This window comes from Hibiscus syriacus, unplaced genomic scaffold (assembly GCF_006381635.1).
Source record: "Hibiscus syriacus cultivar Baekdansim isolate YM2019G1 unplaced genomic scaffold, ASM638163v2 tig00015905_pilon, whole genome shotgun sequence".
NCBI classification, from domain to species: Eukaryota; Viridiplantae; Streptophyta; class Magnoliopsida; order Malvales; family Malvaceae; genus Hibiscus; species Hibiscus syriacus.
In genome coordinates, this window is record NW_024062373.1 from 279,219 (window position 1) to 297,468 (window position 18,250).

Consider the following 18,250-nt stretch of genomic DNA (forward strand, 5'->3'; position numbering starts at 1 on the left):
CTTCATGGAATCTAATATTACACCCCAAAAATGTCAGTGTACTTTTTCACATTTGATGACGCTTGATATCCTTAAATTATTTATGGTTGAATCTTGAGATCTTCATTTTAACTTCCAATGAGAAGTGGTCTTCATGTCTTCGTGAAGGGTTTTTCGTCCTTCATATGACTGCATATATCTCTTGAGGAAACATCTTGGCCTTTGCGCCTTCAGAGAAAGTATTTAGTCAACTTTAAATTTCTTCATTCATCGGATGTCTTTCTTCATGGATCATTAGAACATCTTTGGATCACCTGATTTTGGCTACATGGCTAAGAATTTATTGTGCCATTATGATCAATCATCTTATTTAGTCAATCACTTACGAATTAACACCTTTAGATGACATGAAGATGCAAATGCAAGAAAATAAAATAAACACATAACAAAATGGGTTAGTACAAATAAGATAAACAACAAGATAATAAGTAGTATAAGCATCAAATACAACCTACCCTCACAGATTGACTACCCGTACATGGTATAATAAATCCTACCCAAACATGCTTTCTACCCCCATACTTTATTTAACATAAAAATCCTAACCTCATTCCATCTAGTTCACATTCTTATTCGAAAATAAAAATAACTAAATAAATCTGAGGAAAGGTAGAGTGAGTTTCCCCTTTGTGACTTTTGAAGAACCATAGACAGAATTTTAGCACAAAATGGGCAGAGTGACGGTACTACTAATAGGGTCCTCGAATTGCCCTTTGTTGGTGCCCCATTAGGCAAGCCAGACCCTTGATTCTCACCCATTATAGGCTTAAACGGGTCGAGCTAAATTCGAGGGGATGCATTTCCCCATGTCCATGAGAGGAAACTCAATGTTTTGCTCGTAAACACGAGGCATATGCACCCCAGAGGTTACTTGCTAAATCCCATATAAAGTAAAATAATTTTTCTCACGTAAGTGTAACGTTCACCCCTACCTAACGGGACAGAGCAAAGTTAGAAGGCTCTAAATACTCAAATGGTTACAGAGCGAGTGGGGGAAAGTCACAATCCTTTGTCTCGATAAAAAAACAATCAGACTAAAACAAGGTCAGAAATCATAAACACATAAATCACAAGTTAGTACAAATAATAAATAAACGATGTATGATGCAATGTTATGCAAATGAAACATAAGGATCAAAATTTAAATATCATTCATATTTACCATTTTAAACTAAAAAGATAATGTATAGTCGATTACGACCTGACTCTTTAATATCCCTTAAGCTTTTTAGGGCTATGGTGGGGAGAGATCCAACTTAATTTTGGAAAAGGTGGGTTTTAAAATAAATGCATAAATAAACAACTTTGGAGTCGCCATCGACTTTTGGATTAGGTAGGTCGAATACCTAAAAAATATATTTTAAAATAATTTTAAGAAAAAATAATTTTAAAAGATAAAAAGTGATATGCGTTTAACCAAAAACTAGTTTTGAAAAGGGTTCGGGAGTAGATTACGCGTGGGGAAGGATTAGAACCGCCACAACACCCGAAATCGGTACCTAAGTGATTATATGTAATCTGAATATTGAAATTGGCAAATTTGAATATACATTTAAATTAAGATCCTTCTTTATATATATATATATATTACAAGGGGTATTACTCTGTACGAATAATTCTCGAAAATACATTCCTTTTCATTTAAGGGGCATTTCTATGGATTCTCCATACACGATAATATTGCCCTAATTTTTAATGAATTACATACATTAAATAAATAAAAAAGAGTCACTGAGCTGTAAAAAAGAAGATATATATTGTTTTGTACGAACGAAACAAACTCCTTGTTAGTTAAGGTATGCTTCCATAAATTCCTCGTACAACATGTTATCCTAATACAATACACATTTTTGATAAAGAGAAACCAACGAGGACTTATACAAAATACCATAAATATGGGAAACTTAAACGCAAGTAATAGGAAATTAATTGAATATGTGTGTGAATAGCCAAAGTGAAAAGATCGTAACTTTAAGGATTAAACTGTAAAACAAAAAAAATCATTGCCATAAAAAAATATTACACAAATTAGGCACTGGAATCGTAATTAAACCATCATCAACATTAACGACTAAAATGGAAATTATTAAAATAAGGTATTTAAATTAAAATAAGCACACACAAAAAGCAAGTAGAAAGGGACTAAAACAGAATACGGGTAAAATAAAATGCTCGAAGTGAAAAGAAGTGCAATTTCATGTAGTGACTAAATCAGAAGGTTTCAAATCTAGAAGGACCCGGGGATGGGTTTACCCAAGTGCCCAAAACGCAGAAATCCCTTCCCCAAAATGACGTTGTTCAGACCATGAAATATATGCCCAAAATTCGGCCTAAAATAGCAAAGTTCTCTCATTTCACTAAAACTCCCTCTCTCTAAAGAGAGAACTCTCTGCCTTCTCTCTTCTTTTCCTCACTGGGGGAGGTTGACAACCTTCGGCCACCACTCACCGGAGCACTCCACCAACTCCCACGACGATTGGAGCTCGAGAACTTACCCCAAAACCATCATTTCCCTCACCTAAAACTAGATCCGAACACCCCTAAGCCTAAAATCGAGCGGATAGTCCTAGATCTAAGGATGTACCTTCGACGAACTCGAACTTTCGGTGACGTTTGACCCTCCAACAGACGACAAAAGATGGTAAGGTTCTCCCCGTTTCTTCTTCAGGTTTCTCTCTTCGAAAATCTATGGATCTCTCTTTTTAGTTTTTGAAAAAATTTGTCTCTTTTTTGTTGCCCCTGATGCTCTCCCCTCTGTTGATTGTTGTTGTTATCTTTTTATTTTCATTTGAAGTCTCCTTTTTTTCTCTTTTTGTTACATGTGTTGATGGTTGACTTGTTTTGCTTGTTTTCCTTTTTTTTCTTCGAGTGCTCTGGCCGAGGGGTGAAATCCGACGATGACGGCAACAACACAGGGGGTAAAAATTTTAACCCCGATGCATTTTGTCTTCTTTCGGTGACCAAAAAAAAATTCAGTGGCGATGGCAGACCTCAGGAACGGATGAATCACAGGTGAGTGGAATAGACACACGGGCGCGTGGGGTAGTTGGAGAAGCACGCGCGAATCTGAACGGTCTAATGTCCTTGGTAAAGTTGGGTCATTGGATCGCTAATCGGATCCAATGGATGTGATGTATTGGCGGCGGCGGCTGATTAAGAGTTTTGGAAACCCTAATCATATGGTTAATTTGGACCGTTGGATCATATATGATCCAACGGCTGAAATGTGGCGGCAATGTTTCCAAAGAGTGAAAACCCTATCTCTCTCCTGGGCCAAACCTGGATTCGGGCTTCCTATTTTGGGCATGTACCAAAAACTTGCAATAAAAAATAATAATAAATATTAATAGTAATAATAGTAATATTAAATAATAATAATAATAATAATATTAAATATTAATTATAACCAGGAGAAAACAGGTATCTACAAAAAAAAATTATGTATTTTAATAATAAAGCCAAAACAGAATGATTATGAACATCTTTTCATTTCTCTTGATTTTACTATTTTGCATGAAACAAGAATGATGAAAATTACTTTCTGGTTGTGGTGTATGGACAAGGGATTTTCATCAAGTCAAATATTTTGTTTGTGTTCAGACTTTGAATTGAGGGCTAACAATTGACAACGTGTTTTACAACATCTCTTAGAGAGAGCCGTTTTTTTCTTCATTCTTCAGTTTCCCATGGATTTGGTTGTTGAATAAAGGACAAAAGTTAAGCCGTTATACCAATAGTATAATGGCCAGACCACTCACTAGAAGATTTGAGGTTTCTTATATTTAATTTCTACCTACTTATTTATTCATTTTACACTATGTTTGGGTTAATCTCGTGTCGAATCAATTTCGAATTCAGATTAATTTAAGTCAAACTTTTGGTTGAACATGTTTAAGTTATTAACTTTTCATGATTAAATTAGGTCAAATTTAAATTTAATTCAAACAAATGAAATCAATTTTTCGAATTCCGATCACAATTAACATGTCCAATGGGCAATGGAACATATAAAAAATAGCTTAAGCTAATGTCAATATATATATATATATATATATATAAATAATTACTTTCATTCTCACTAAAACTATTTTTTATTGATTTTTAGGGTTAAACTTTTTAAAATTTGATTTTTTTATTATTAATAAAAATTTAAAAAATATATATTTATCAAATTGAAAATTGAAAATAACTACAAAAACAAAAGATTGAGCAGCAGCTCACCAGCTACCTAGCACTATGGATAGTATAAAATTCAAAGATTGTATAGAGAGTGACGTCCAGAAAATTGGAGTTGTCTCAGGAAAGGCGGACTAATATACGGTGTGACCGGATACATTAAAAGATATTTAAAAAAATTGGTTTAGCGCTATCGGAAATGTTGAGTAATAATAATGTTGTAGGTGGAAATCATGAAGAAATATTAAAAAATTTGGAAAATGGCAAACCTAGCTTGTCGGTTTGTGTCGATATAAATAAAAAATGTATCGATCCATATCAATATAACATGTAAAAATATGACAAAACCGGTCTCAAAATGACCAAACCGGTAAAGCGCTACCGGATATGTTGAGAGTGTCGATACTTTATTATAAGTATAGACACATTTGGAATTTAAAAGACAAGCCTATAAAGTGTCAATACTTTAAAAAAAATGTATCGACACTTAACAATATAACATGTAAAGATATACCGGATATGTTGAAAGTGTCAATACTTTATTATAAGTGTCGACACTTTTGGAATTTAAAAGACAAGCAGTAATAGCGTCTATAAAGTGTCGATACTTTAAAAAATGTATCGACACTTAACAATGCAACCGGTAAAAATATGATAAAACCGGTCTCAAAATGACAAAACCGGTCTCAAAATACTTTATTATAAGTATCGACACACTTTTGGACTTTAAAAGACAAGCAGTAATAGCACCTATAAAATGTCAAGACATTAAAAAAATGAATCGACACTTAACAATATAACATGTAAAAATATGATAAAACCGGTCTCAAAATGACAAAACCGGTAAAGAGTCACCGGATATGTTAAAAGTGTCAATACTTTATTATAAGTATCGACACTTTTGGAATTTAAAAGACAAGCAGTAATAGCGCCTATAAAGTGTCGATAATTAAAAAAATGTATCGACATTTGGGTTATTGTGTCGATTAAATATAAATAACATATCCGGTGAAAATATAAAGGGCATTTCAGAACACGGACGGACGAGTTTTTCATCGAAGGCGTTTCTAAAGCTTTTGTTTGTTTGTTGCTACATTTCAGAAGACGTTTCTAAAGCAAAGTTTGTTTGTTTGTTGCTGCAGTTGAATCGAAAAGTACGTTGTCGAAACCCTAGTTTTTTAATATTACAGTAATCAAAAATAGGGTTTTTATGTGTTGTTTAGAGTTTTCTAAGTAAAGAAGCAATTGGGACCGATTACAGGTATAAAGTGATATTCTAGGTAAAATAAAAATATCGATACTTTTATTAAATATTATAGGTAGAAAATGATATTATAGGTTTTATAAATGTATCGATACTTGGAGTATTGAGTTTTCCCATTTGTTTGAAGGAAATAGGGATTAGGGTTTTTAGGGTTGGTTTGGGGATTAAGAATCGAAGCTAAAAAAGATTTGGGACCGATTATATAATATTATAGGTAGAAAATAAATATGGATACCTGTTTATAATATTATAGGTAGAAAATGATATTGTAAGTTGTATAAATGTGCCGACACTTGTTGTAGTAGCCATTCAAATTCTTTTTATAGAAACCGTTTTACTACAAGAGTAATTATCGATATTTGTATATTGAATAAAGTGTATGTAACCATTATTTGATTTGATTTACGTAAACTAATATATGAAGAAAAAATGAAGTCAAAGGATATTGGAATTGTTGGTGGCGAAGATGACTTTGAAATTGAGGTTGAGGGTCGAAAGCAACCAAAGGGTGGATATATGTACTTCTAGTAAGTATCAATGTCTTTTTCTTATTATTGTTGAAATGGTAATTGGATTAAAGTATTTAATAACCTTAAATTGATTACAAATTTTAAATGTTGACAGTATGACCGAATGCCAAAAGATGAAGGAATGTGGCAAACACATCGGTTCGGTATGTAAAATGAATTTGACATTGAGTATTATTTAGCGTTAATGATTAAGAAACATTTATGCTTAATTTTAGGTGAGAGATGATGTGTTGGAGAAATGGAATTTGATGAGTGATGCTGAGAAGGAACCTTTAATCGCACAGTCAAAGAAGGATAGTGAAGAGTACAAATAATGGAGGAAAGCACATGAAAAGAAGCTATTCATTAAACTTGTAAATACATTGATACAAAATATATAAGAACAATAACATTATATATTATTAAAAAAATGTAGGAAGTGTCTACAAGGTGCAACATAAAAAGGGTGAATTCATTAATTGAACACCTTAAGGAGAATGATCAGTTGAATGTGTTGGTAGAAATGGGGTTTGGATCGTTTGTAGGAGTAAATGATCGACCTATTCGGAAGGAATTGTGTCGATCCTTGATGGAGCAATTTAATGTACAATAATGTATTGGTAAATATGGTGATTATTCATTTCCTATGGGGGTCCCATGTGCTGCAGTCGTCTTAGGGGTACGAAACGAAGGCAAAAGTGTTGTAGAAGTCTGTAAGAGTAAGAACTGGAAAGCACTTGCCTCCAAATATGGTTTGAAGCAAAAGGAGAAATATGTTGAAGTTGAAGAGGATATCAAAAGTGGATCTTACGGGGGGGTGACCTGAAGGCCCGAGTTCTATTGTACCTTGTCGGGATCTTTCTTTGTCCAACGGGTGATACGTAAACAAACAAGGACAATATGAAGCTCATTTGTGATGAAGGCTTGAAGGGTGAATTCATTTAGGCTGAATATGTCCATTCGAGATTGATTGAATCAATAATCACCTTTCAAAAGGGCAGCCAGAGATACCTCAAAGGGTGCATAGCAATCTTAGAGGTAACTGAGTTGAAGAACATTTTTGTTTTTTATATAAAATGATAGTATAGTTATTATATAAAATGATAAATTTTATTATAAATGCAGGTTGCACTGTTTGATTTTTGGTCGGGCTGTGATAGTTTGCCAGCTTATGAAAGAACTGGAGTGGCACGCATCCGTGCATGGGGGAAGGAAGAGATGGTTAGAGTGATGGCGAAGTTGAAGTCGGATATACCGAGGAAACGACAAAGGGTAATAAATGTAATTAAAAAATATTAAGAATATAATCAATGTCTTAATATTGTAATTTAATTTTGAAGGTTATTGGCAATGAGGTAGAGGAGGCAGTGGAGAAGGAAGAAGAGATGATTGTAGAGGTGGATGACGGTCAGGGGGATGACGGTGATGGAAAACAAAGTAAATTCGACATTTTGATGTCTGAATTGGCTGATATAAAAAAATCCTCTTTTATATTCTGCAAAGACAATCAAGATTCGAAAAGACACTTGAGAGGCATGAGAGGCATAAGGGGAAAGTGGAAGGAAAAAATAGATGGAGTAGTGGAAGAAGTTGAGTTGTTAAGGGGTGAACTTAAGATGGTGACGGGTGGTAAAATTGATGGAGTGGTCAAGGAGGTTGTGGAATTGAGGAGTGAACTTACGGGGGTGAAGGGCGTGGTTGAGAAAAACTTGGATGAAGGGGAAAAATGAAGGGTGAAATAAAAGAGATGAAGAGCTATGTAGAGCAAAAATACGATGAACTGAAAAAATATGAAGAAGAAAAGATGGAGGAAGAAGAGAAGATGGAGGAAATGAGGAGGAATGATGTCGATGTGATCTATATACCGGAGAGTGTTATATATGTAGATTTGGATTCGGAATGTCCTGTACCCCAGAAGAAGAAACAGAATGTAATTTGAATAAAAAGAAAACTTAATTTGATTTTTATCATGTTGTTGTGACAAAAATTTGTATGCAAAATTGTATGTTGAAAAAGTGGATATTCCAAGCGGAATTGATGACCTCGAAGCTGCAATGTGTGATTATTTATGGAATAGTGGGTTAGAATCGGAATAAGTGAAATATATTACTTTGTGAGTGATATTTAAATATTTAATGACAAGATATTAATTCTAATGATTCATACAGATATTCTGTAATCTCAATGGGAAATCAATGACGTTGCAACGTTGAAGCCTATGGAATAGGTTGGCGGTGTGGTAAGTAGAAAGTACAAAATGTTAAAACCTATTGAATATGTTCTGATTGGGTAATTAATTTTGTTAGGTTATTGATTTGCTCGCCTGGACAGTATGCTACGATTCGAAAAAGTCACACCGGAGGATTGGCTACCTTCCATATCACTTAACGGTGAGTGAAATTAATAAATGTTGAAAAGTAGTGTTATAGATGGTAAATTAATCATGATTGTCGCGTAATTGCAGCAACAGGAGTTGGATACCAAAAGCAAAGTAACTGTTGAGGGAATTGCGAGCTTTTGGGGTCCTATATTGGATAACTATGTGAAATTCACCGACTGTGAGAAGGTAAGACGCCATACGAATTACAAATGATGTTTTCGGATATATAATGTTGATTTTTTTCAAATTGGGTATGAAATTTGTTGTAAATCATGATCACAATAAACTATGCCAATTCACATTGGTATATGTTGGTGTTGGATATGGTAAAACGTGTTGTAACGGTATATGATAGTATGTTTACATCTGAAGCAGCTAAACATAGAGTGAATGATGCTAAGAGATTGGTATGTATGAAAGGAAATTATGTAAATTATAATGCATAATTTGTTTGGATCATAACTTCATATTTTTTAATGCAGATGAAAATATTAGATAGTTATAATAAGAAACACAATTGGATAGAAGCATGTGGCTCTCTAGGAAAGGTCCCCTTGAAAAATTTCGAATTTGTGGAGCATAAGATTAATGAACAATTGAATGGGTAGGAGATGTTATCATAAATAGAAAGTTTAATTTATGCAGGTTTCATAATTGACATGTGTGGTATTCAAATTTTGTAACATATATTATTGCGGAATTTATGTGATGATGTGGATGGAATCGATCGGTTCTAGAAGGGAAACTGGTGATTTTGTAAGTGGAATTAAAAATTAGTTTGCGGTTAAATTGTTAAAGTCGTAGATTGAATGTTGTAGTTTACAATACTTAACATACTGACAATATGAATATAGGTTGTTGGGCATTGGGATCGATCGCGAATATTAAACGATCTCGTAAGCCACAATCAAAATAAACTAAGAGAGGAGATCACAAAAGCTGCCATGAGACACAAGAATAACAAAAGGAAACGATGATGTAAATGTAGGGTTAATTTTGTATATAGGTTTATAATTTTGTATATAGGTTTATAATTTTGTATACGATTTATAATTTTGTATGTGAATGTACTTATGTATGAGATGAGAAAAGTTAACAGTAGGTTGTTGTTCATGTTTCTTATACACAGTATTAGTCATGTTGATACTTACTATATATGGAGATCGTTTTTTGCATTATTTCAAATGTCACTAACATAATTGTCATCATGTGCGGGACTGAATGGCCATTCCATATTGAGGTATGTACAATAACTACAAAATTTAATAACTTTAAAGTAAAAGGTAAATTTACAATGTAGGTGGCAAAAATAGACTTTTTAATGACAAAATTAATAAACACAAAGATTTGTTTCCAACATTTTGTCCAGTATGGTTCCCAAACGTAAAGTTTGCCGATACATTTATTATAAGTATCGATCCTAAAAAAATCGAAGCCAATTATTATAATGTAATAGGTAAAATATACCGGTTTAATGAGAGAATAGGCACACATAAAGTGTCGATACATTTATAAAAAATATCGATCCCAAAAACATCGAAACTCATAATTATAATGAAATAGGTAATTTTTCAATGTAACCGGTACTTTTTCAATGTAACCGGTATAAATATACCGGTTTTATGAGAGAATAGGTCTACATAATGTATCGACACTTGTGGAACTTGTGTCGATACTTTTTGTCCAAAATGAACGCCCAAAAGGAGTGCACGCATAAAGTGTTGATACATTTATAAAAAGTATCGATCCCAAAAACATCGAAACCCATAATTATAATGTAATAGGTAAATTTACAATCTAACCGGTATAAATTTATCGATTTATGAGAAAATAGGTCTACATAATGTATCGACACTTATGGAACTTGTGTCGATACTTTTTGTCCAGAATGAATGCCCAAAGGGGTGCATGCATAAAGTGTCGATACATTTATAAAACGTATCGATCTCAAAAACATCAAAACCTATAATTATAATATAATAGGTAAATTTATAATGTAACCGATATAAATTTAGAGATTTATGAGAAAATAGGTCTACATAATGTATCAACACTTGTGGAACTTGTGTTGATACTTTTTGTCCAGAATGAATTCCCAAAAGGGGTGCACGCATAAAGTGTCGATATATTTATAAAAAGTATCGATCCCAAAAACATCGAAACCTATAATTATAATGTAATAGGTAAATTTACAATGTAACCAGTAGAAATTTACCGGTTTATGAGAAAACAGGTCTACATAATATATCGACACTTGTGGAACTTGTGTCGATACTTTTTGTCTAGAATGAATGCCCAAAGGGGTGCACGCATAAAGTGTCGATGCATTTATAAAACGTATCGATCCCAAAAACATCGAAACCCATAATTATAATGTAATAGGTAAATTTACAATGTTTGCAGTTGTGTGCAAATCCTATCATTCAGTAGGTTCTCTTCAACATGATAGGCATAATTGCAAAGTTGATTCTAGGTTCGGTCTTCATTCAGAGCAAAAGCTATCGCTCTTGGTAAATCTGTAAGTGTCAGATTTCTTGTGCTCTGCCTCGAGGATATAGGGTATTGCATGCATCTAACTAATTGGTCTCGAAACGTGAACGTATATCATTACAACTATCCTTATATAAAATTAAGAACAATTCCTCAACAACTGAATACAACTATTATATGTAATGTTTAATCATGCACTCCTTACGTTGGAGGGATCTAAACCCTAAACCCTCAAAGAAAACTTACCTTACCAATTCCTAGCTTACCATTTGGACCCCCAGGTTTTATTGGCTATGCAGTCAACATGATTAACCTAGATAATCCCAGTTACAGAACTGATTCTGGCCATGATTGCGATAGACTCTAGTCTATAGATTGTTTGGCATTTATGTGACAATGCGGATGGAATATTAAACGGTCTCGTAAGCAACAATCAAAATAGACAAAGAGAGGAAATTTTATTAATGTAGGGGAAATTTTGTATACGATTCATAATTTTGTATACGATTTATAATTTTGTATGTGAGTGTAATAGGTTGTATGAGATGAGAAAAGTTAGCAATAGGTTGTTGTACATGTTTCTTATACACAATAGGAGTCATGTTGATACTTACGATATATGGAGATCGTTGTCATCACGTGCGGGACTGAATGGCCATTCCATTCCGTCTTCGAAAAAATCAATTGATGTAGGCTGTGTGCTTGTATTCAAACTGAACTTGACTTGAGGACATGTTATTTTGTTATGTCCCTCACCGTTACAGAACCCACATCACCTAATTGTCTTCTCGACCTTGTTCTTCGGTACTTCTTTTCGCTTGCGTTGTTTTCGTTGAGGGTCGCGAACGTTGTTTACTACATTGCTCTGGTTGATTGAATAATTCAAACCAAACGAGTTTCAAATTCTTCTGTTAGTCTTTTCATCTCATCTATTGCAGTTTTGAAAGACGCATCTGCCTTTGATGCAATGTAGCATAACCTACTTGACGTTGCACGTAGAGCAGCGAACATTGCCATTTGCATTACTTCTGGAGGCACATTCAAGTCAACATAACTGGGTGCAAAAGCCTTTTCATCCTTAGTCCACCTACTTTGAATCAAATTCCCAGGCAAATATGTGTAATCCAAGTGCTTCAAAATGTGAAGTTGATGGCGACACGGAAGTCTGACGGTCTCGAATTTTTTGCAGGAGCAATTTAGGGTTTTCGTACGAGAATCAAAACTAATTTCAATTGTCCTATTTTTTTCTTTGTACTTTGTCAAAATATAATTTTGACATTCATCTGATAAGGACTGAATCACTTCCTGAATCTGGTACAATGTCTCCCGTTGAAGTTCATCTTGGAACACACGAAAAGATTCGCTTGTATAAATCTCAGTAGCATGGCTTTCAAGGTCGACCAGTTTTGTGATATGGAAGGGCTTCGTTTGGGAACTTAAGTAATCCACTTTCAACTCGTTCATATGCATTCTACTAATTCCATCTTCAATTGCACGAACAACATCTAAATATGTCTTATTGTGTTTCAGTGCAATCGCGAGTGAAGCATTCATAGACTCGTACCTTTGTGTTGAGCGAATATTGGCAAAGGAATGATCGATTAGATATGCTTGTGCCCATAGGTGTTGAGTATTTCCCTTCTCAATCACCCATGGATGTTTTTCGATGTTGAATTCTGAAACAACCGAACGCCATTGAATATCAAATTCCACGGTTGTCCACCAGGAAGCCATGCATTTTGAGAATGCTGCTGTAAATTTTGGGTCACCAATGTTAGCTTGTGCATTGCGAGAAAGATGCCAAGAACATAATTTGTGCTTAGCATGAGAGATAACATATTTGATAGCCCTCTGCATTGCCCTATCCCCATCGGTGACAACTGAAATAGGCGATTTATTCATCATGGCTTCTAAAACATTCTGTAGCACCCACTCGAAAGATTGGGACGTCTCGTCAGCGATTATGGCAGTGGCAAACACAATTATGATATGGTGATGATTGACACCGAAAATAGGCATAATTAGTCGACCATACAAATTATCTTTGTACGTTGTGTCGAACATAATTACATCACCGAAACATGTGTAATCTGATCTCGATGTAGAATCCGACCAAATAAGATTATGCAATGCCCCTAATTCGTCTACCGAGTATGTCATTAAAAACCTGGGATCATCATGTTTCTTATAATCAAAGTAAGCAATAAGCGCATTCACATCCCCATCGACGATTTCCTTTGCTTTACCTCTTTGAAGTGCATTGTAGAGGTCTTTATGTGTAAATCCAACATTATCATAGCCCCCTGCCTGCTGCGTTAAAAAATTCATTACTTGTGACGTGCCAACACCGACCTCTTTCAATGTTGTTGCCTCATCGATATCAGCCTTACTTACAGCTCTATTAGAACGTATAAATGGTGTCATACCAGTTGTGCACAATGCATGATTATGTTTCTGATAAGACTTACTTATAACCCAGTGATCGTTTGTATTTGTTTCTATAACTACGACTCTAGCCTTGCATCCTATTCTTGTGACTAGCGTATAAGCACGTTGACGATCAACAGTATTGACTTTTGATACTCAAAACCCTTCTTTGGAACAACAAAAATTTTGTGCCTTCACATTCCCTTCCACGTCAAGCCGTGTTGTTCCCTTACGTGCACTAAACCCATGTTCCCGTGCGAATCCATTGTAAAAGTACCAAGCTTGATCACGTGAAGAGAAGAGCTGAACAACCAATCTGTCATATTCATCAACATTATGTACTTCAATGCATTCCTTGGTTGGCTTAACATTGTCTGCATCAGTATGATCCATGGAAAAAAATTTGTTGTGCAAGTCCAGTATTCCCGGAGTTGATGGAGATGTAAGTAAAGGTTCATTGAACAACATGTTTCAGGCGTGCTTTCAATAGGATGTGGTATTGGTAGTGGTAGTTGAAGGGTGGGTACAACATTAAATTCGCAGGACATATTTAGGTATGTACAATAACTACCTAAATATGTGTCGATACCCATAATTATAATGTAATAGGTAAATTTACAATATAACTGGTATAAATTTACCGATTTTAAGAGAATATAGGTCTACATAATGTATCGACACTTGTGGAACTTGTATCGATACTTGTTGTCCAGAATGAATGCCCAAAATGGTGCACGCATAAAGTGTTGATACATTTATAAAAAGTATCGATCCCAAAAACATCGAAACCCATAATTATAATGTAATACATAAATTTACAATGTAACCGGTAGACATTTATCGGTTTTATGAAAAAATAGGTCTACATAATGTATCGACACTTGTGAAACTTGTGTCGATACATTTTGTCCAGAATGAATGTCAAACGGGTGCACGCATAAAGTGTCGATACATTTAAAATTGCATCGATCCAAAAAACATCGAAACCGATAATTACAATGTAATAGGTAAATTTACAATGTACCCGATAGAAATATACCGGTTTTATGAGAAAATAGTTCTACATAATGTATCGACACTTTTTAAGTTTGTGTCGATACTTTTTTCCAGAATGAATGCTCAACGAGGTGCATGCATAAAGTGTCGATACATTTAAAATTGTATCGATCTAAAAAATATTGAAACCGATAATTATAATGTAATAGGTAAATTTGCAATGTTGTCGGTATAAATAAACCAGTTTAGTTAGAAAATAGGTCAATATAAGCGCTACCTATTACATTATATAAGCGCTACCTAATATGTTATTGTACTTGATAATATTTCTGGTTAAATGCCTATTTTATTATATAAGCGCTACCTATTACATTATATAAGTGCTACCTAATATGTTATTGTACCTGATAATATTTCCGGTTAAATGATATAACATAACCGGTCTAAATTTTAACCGGTCACTTATTTAACAGGTCACGCCGTTTTTTAGCCGTCTTTAAGGATCCGCACAGCAGAAGTTCCCCGGAAAATCCTCTTGGAAATATAATATTAGTGTTTTAGCCCATTCAAAGTTGACAAGCTTAGTGCCGACTTTCTAGTAGCTTAAATGGTTTTGGAACCTACACAATTGCTTGCCCAATCCATATACCTAAACTATTAGTTTTATATGTTTTAATACTTTTATTTTTAATTTTTTTTAAAATCATATTTAACGTTTAGTTTAATTTTCATTTCATTTTAGTATCTTACCGTAAAAAGTTTAATATCACTAGTACCTATATTATCAATTTTGGTCATTTTTAGTACCGAAACTTTCAAATTTTTAAAATTTAACGTTGAATTTTGAACAATGTACTAAAATAAAACAAAAACTGATGAAACAAAAACTAAACTTTGGATAAGGTTTTAAAAGTATTGAAAGATTAAGTACTAAAATTAACTAAAACTGATAGTTTATGTACTAAACGCATAATTTATCCTTTAAAACTTTAAACTGTAATTATTTTCGGGTAAAGTATATAAAAAGTCCCACGACTATATGGAATTGCTTTGTTGAGTCTTTCAACTATTAAAAGTTACAAAATAATCCACCAACTATACAACTTTATTTTGTTGAGTTCCCCAAATATTAAAAGCTACAAAATTATCAACCGACTATTAATATATTTTAAACTCATTATTTTCCATTAAAAAATTATGACCGTTTGAGTTAAATATTAACTTGCTAACTGGGATATGATAAAATTATATTTTAATGATATCTAATAACATTGTTTGTTGCATTCAAAGAATGACTCAACGACATAGTATTTCAAGCACTAGCTCAACGATTTTAGATCAGATTTTATCATTTTTCAGTCAATATGTTAGTGTCCAACTAAGACGACGATCATTTTTTAATAGAAAATGACAAGCTTAAAACATATAAATAATCAAATACTTATTTTATAACTTTTAATAATCAGATAACTCAATAAAACAACATCATATGATAAATATATCAAACTCATGTTTTATGCCACTAGCGAACACCATTATGCATTGATTAACAAACCAGCATCGATGTTCCCTTAGTAACAAACAAGAACCATTGTGCTCATATTAACAAACAAGCACCGTCGTACCCTTATTAATAAACAAGCATCATTATGTTCTCATACCATGTGTCACTAAGTTTAGCTTACTCATTGTTAAGTTGTGGGACATTTGAAAGGGACCTTTCTAAACAAATATCTCTTAACGCTCGTTAAAATAGCTATTTTAGTTTTTTTTTTGAAACATTTTGATCTTAACGTTTCATTTTAAGAGAAAAATATCTCTTGGAAATCGTTAATTAACACATAATCGAATTTTGATCAATGGCCTGGACAGGATAAAGATGAATACAATCATTCCATGGGTTGCTTTTAGACTCCCCAGCTGTTGTTCTTAAACACTCCAAAATCAAGTTACAGCACTTGAGCCCAGTACCCAATCCATGAACCCAAACTTTATCATCTTTCTTCACCCTCTCCTTGCCTTCCATGTAAGCCAGTTCCTACCACCATGAAGCCGATGACTGATTCCCGAACCTATGCAGTGTCATCAGAGCAGCTTCGACATCATTTGCATGAAGCTTTAACCCTTTCGCCACTTCACTTATCAGTGCCTTCCCTGAACATGATTTTCATAATCGGACCGGTTAGCGAATCAATCATGCTACCGGTTTACTGGTTCAACCGGTCGAATCGCTCCGACCGGTCGGAAGAACCGGACGACGTCATAATTATTTAAAAAATTAAATAAAAATACCAAAAATATTTAATAAAAAATAATTTTTTATATCACAATTCATATTCAAAGAAAGTCATAACATATATAAGTTAAAAACCATAAAATCAAGTGAAACAAAATGATTCAAATTAACTAAAACATAATATTTAAGGTAAAACATATTAAATAATAAATATAATTATATAACTATAATTAAAAAATAAATTTGGGGCTAAAAAAATCATAACAAAATGATATTGTTTGGTTTAATTTTTTTTAAAAACAATCCCACATGGCTAAGAAACATAGAAGATCATCTCAACTAACTTCTATAAATAATAAAGGTAATTTGGCATTCAAAATCATTGAGCCTTTTGGTAAGCATTGAGTGAACTATTCTTTTACTTCAATCAAGCTCGAATTTTAAGCTTCAATCGAGCTTCTAATTTTTTTTTGAGTTCAAGCCTTTTCGAGTTCAAGTTTCAATATTATATTTCCAGTTTGAGTTAAACTTCATAATTTTTAGCTCGTGAGTTTGAATCGAGTTGAGTTTACTTTTAAATTTTTCAAGTTCGAGTCGAGCTTAGCAATACTCGAGTTCGACTTGACTCGTTTAACAAACGATGTCGTTTGGTTTAATTTTTTTATAAAAAAAAACAAAATTGGAGGTTTTTTCCGGTTTTCAGCCGGTTCGATTTGAACGGTTTAACGGTTCTGACAGGTTCACTAGTAGCGGTTCAATCGGTCTAGATTGAATCGAACTAGGTAATGATTCTTGGTTAAACCGGTTGAATCACCGATCTAATCCGGTTTTCAAAACAATGTCCCTGAAGATGGCAAACAAAAGTGGTGTATCACACTCTTGAAGCTCGGCATGTAAATTTCCGCTTATTTATCCAAGAATCTCTTGCGATCGACAAAACATGCCGTAGTTTATCCGCCAATGGCAGGATTTGAGAGCCAAGGATTGTCATGTGTGACCTGAGACAAAGACATACGCAAGACTTTTTGTTAGTGGATGGAATTTTAAAATTTTAAGAAGGATGAGAATTACAAAATTCTAGGGATTAAAACAAATTATAAAAAAAAGATAGGATAAAGTATGCTAATGGTCCCTAATTATAGTGTTTTTCTTTATTGAGTTATGTAACTATTAAAAGTTACAAAATAATATTCAGTTATAGGGTGTGGGCCTGTAAACGAACCGAACGAACACGAACGGGATATATTTATGTTCGTTCGTTTAAATCATGGTTTTCAGAACCGGACCGGTTAGCCAAACGGTCATGCTATCGGTTCACTGGTTTAACCGGTTGAACCGGTCCGACCGGTCAGAAGAACCGGACGACGTCATAATTATTTAAAAAATTAAATAAAAATACCAAAATTATTTAATAAAAAATAAATTTTTATATCACAAGTCATATTCAAAACAAGTCATAACATATATATAAGTTAAAAACCATAAAATCAAGTGAAACAAAATGATTCAAATTAACTATAACATAATATTTAAGGTAAAACATATTAAATAATAAATATAATTATATAACTATAATTAAAAAATAAATTTGAGACTAAAAAAATTGTAACAAAATGATATTGTTTGGTTTAATTTTTTTTTTAAAAAATAATTTCACATGGCTAAGAAACATAGAAGAGCATCCCAGAAGTCTAAAGAGTAAAAATATGAGAACAAAACAATCTCACATGGCT

The 18,250-nt window shown here is 33.4% G+C and overlaps 1 protein-coding gene across 1 annotated transcript in view; it reads right to left on the reverse strand.

Annotated features, from left to right (window-relative positions):
• Nucleotides 1-16,307, reverse strand: part of LOC120208052 (alpha carbonic anhydrase 8-like) — a 48,726-nt gene extending 32,419 nt beyond the window's left edge. Inside the window, exon 1 of the mRNA XM_039207422.1 lies at nt 16,169-16,307. Coding sequence (XP_039063353.1) covers nt 16,169-16,307 — 139 coding nt within the window. The remainder of the gene's footprint in view (nt 1-16,168) is intronic.
• Between the last annotated feature and the right edge of the window lie 1,943 nt (nt 16,308-18,250).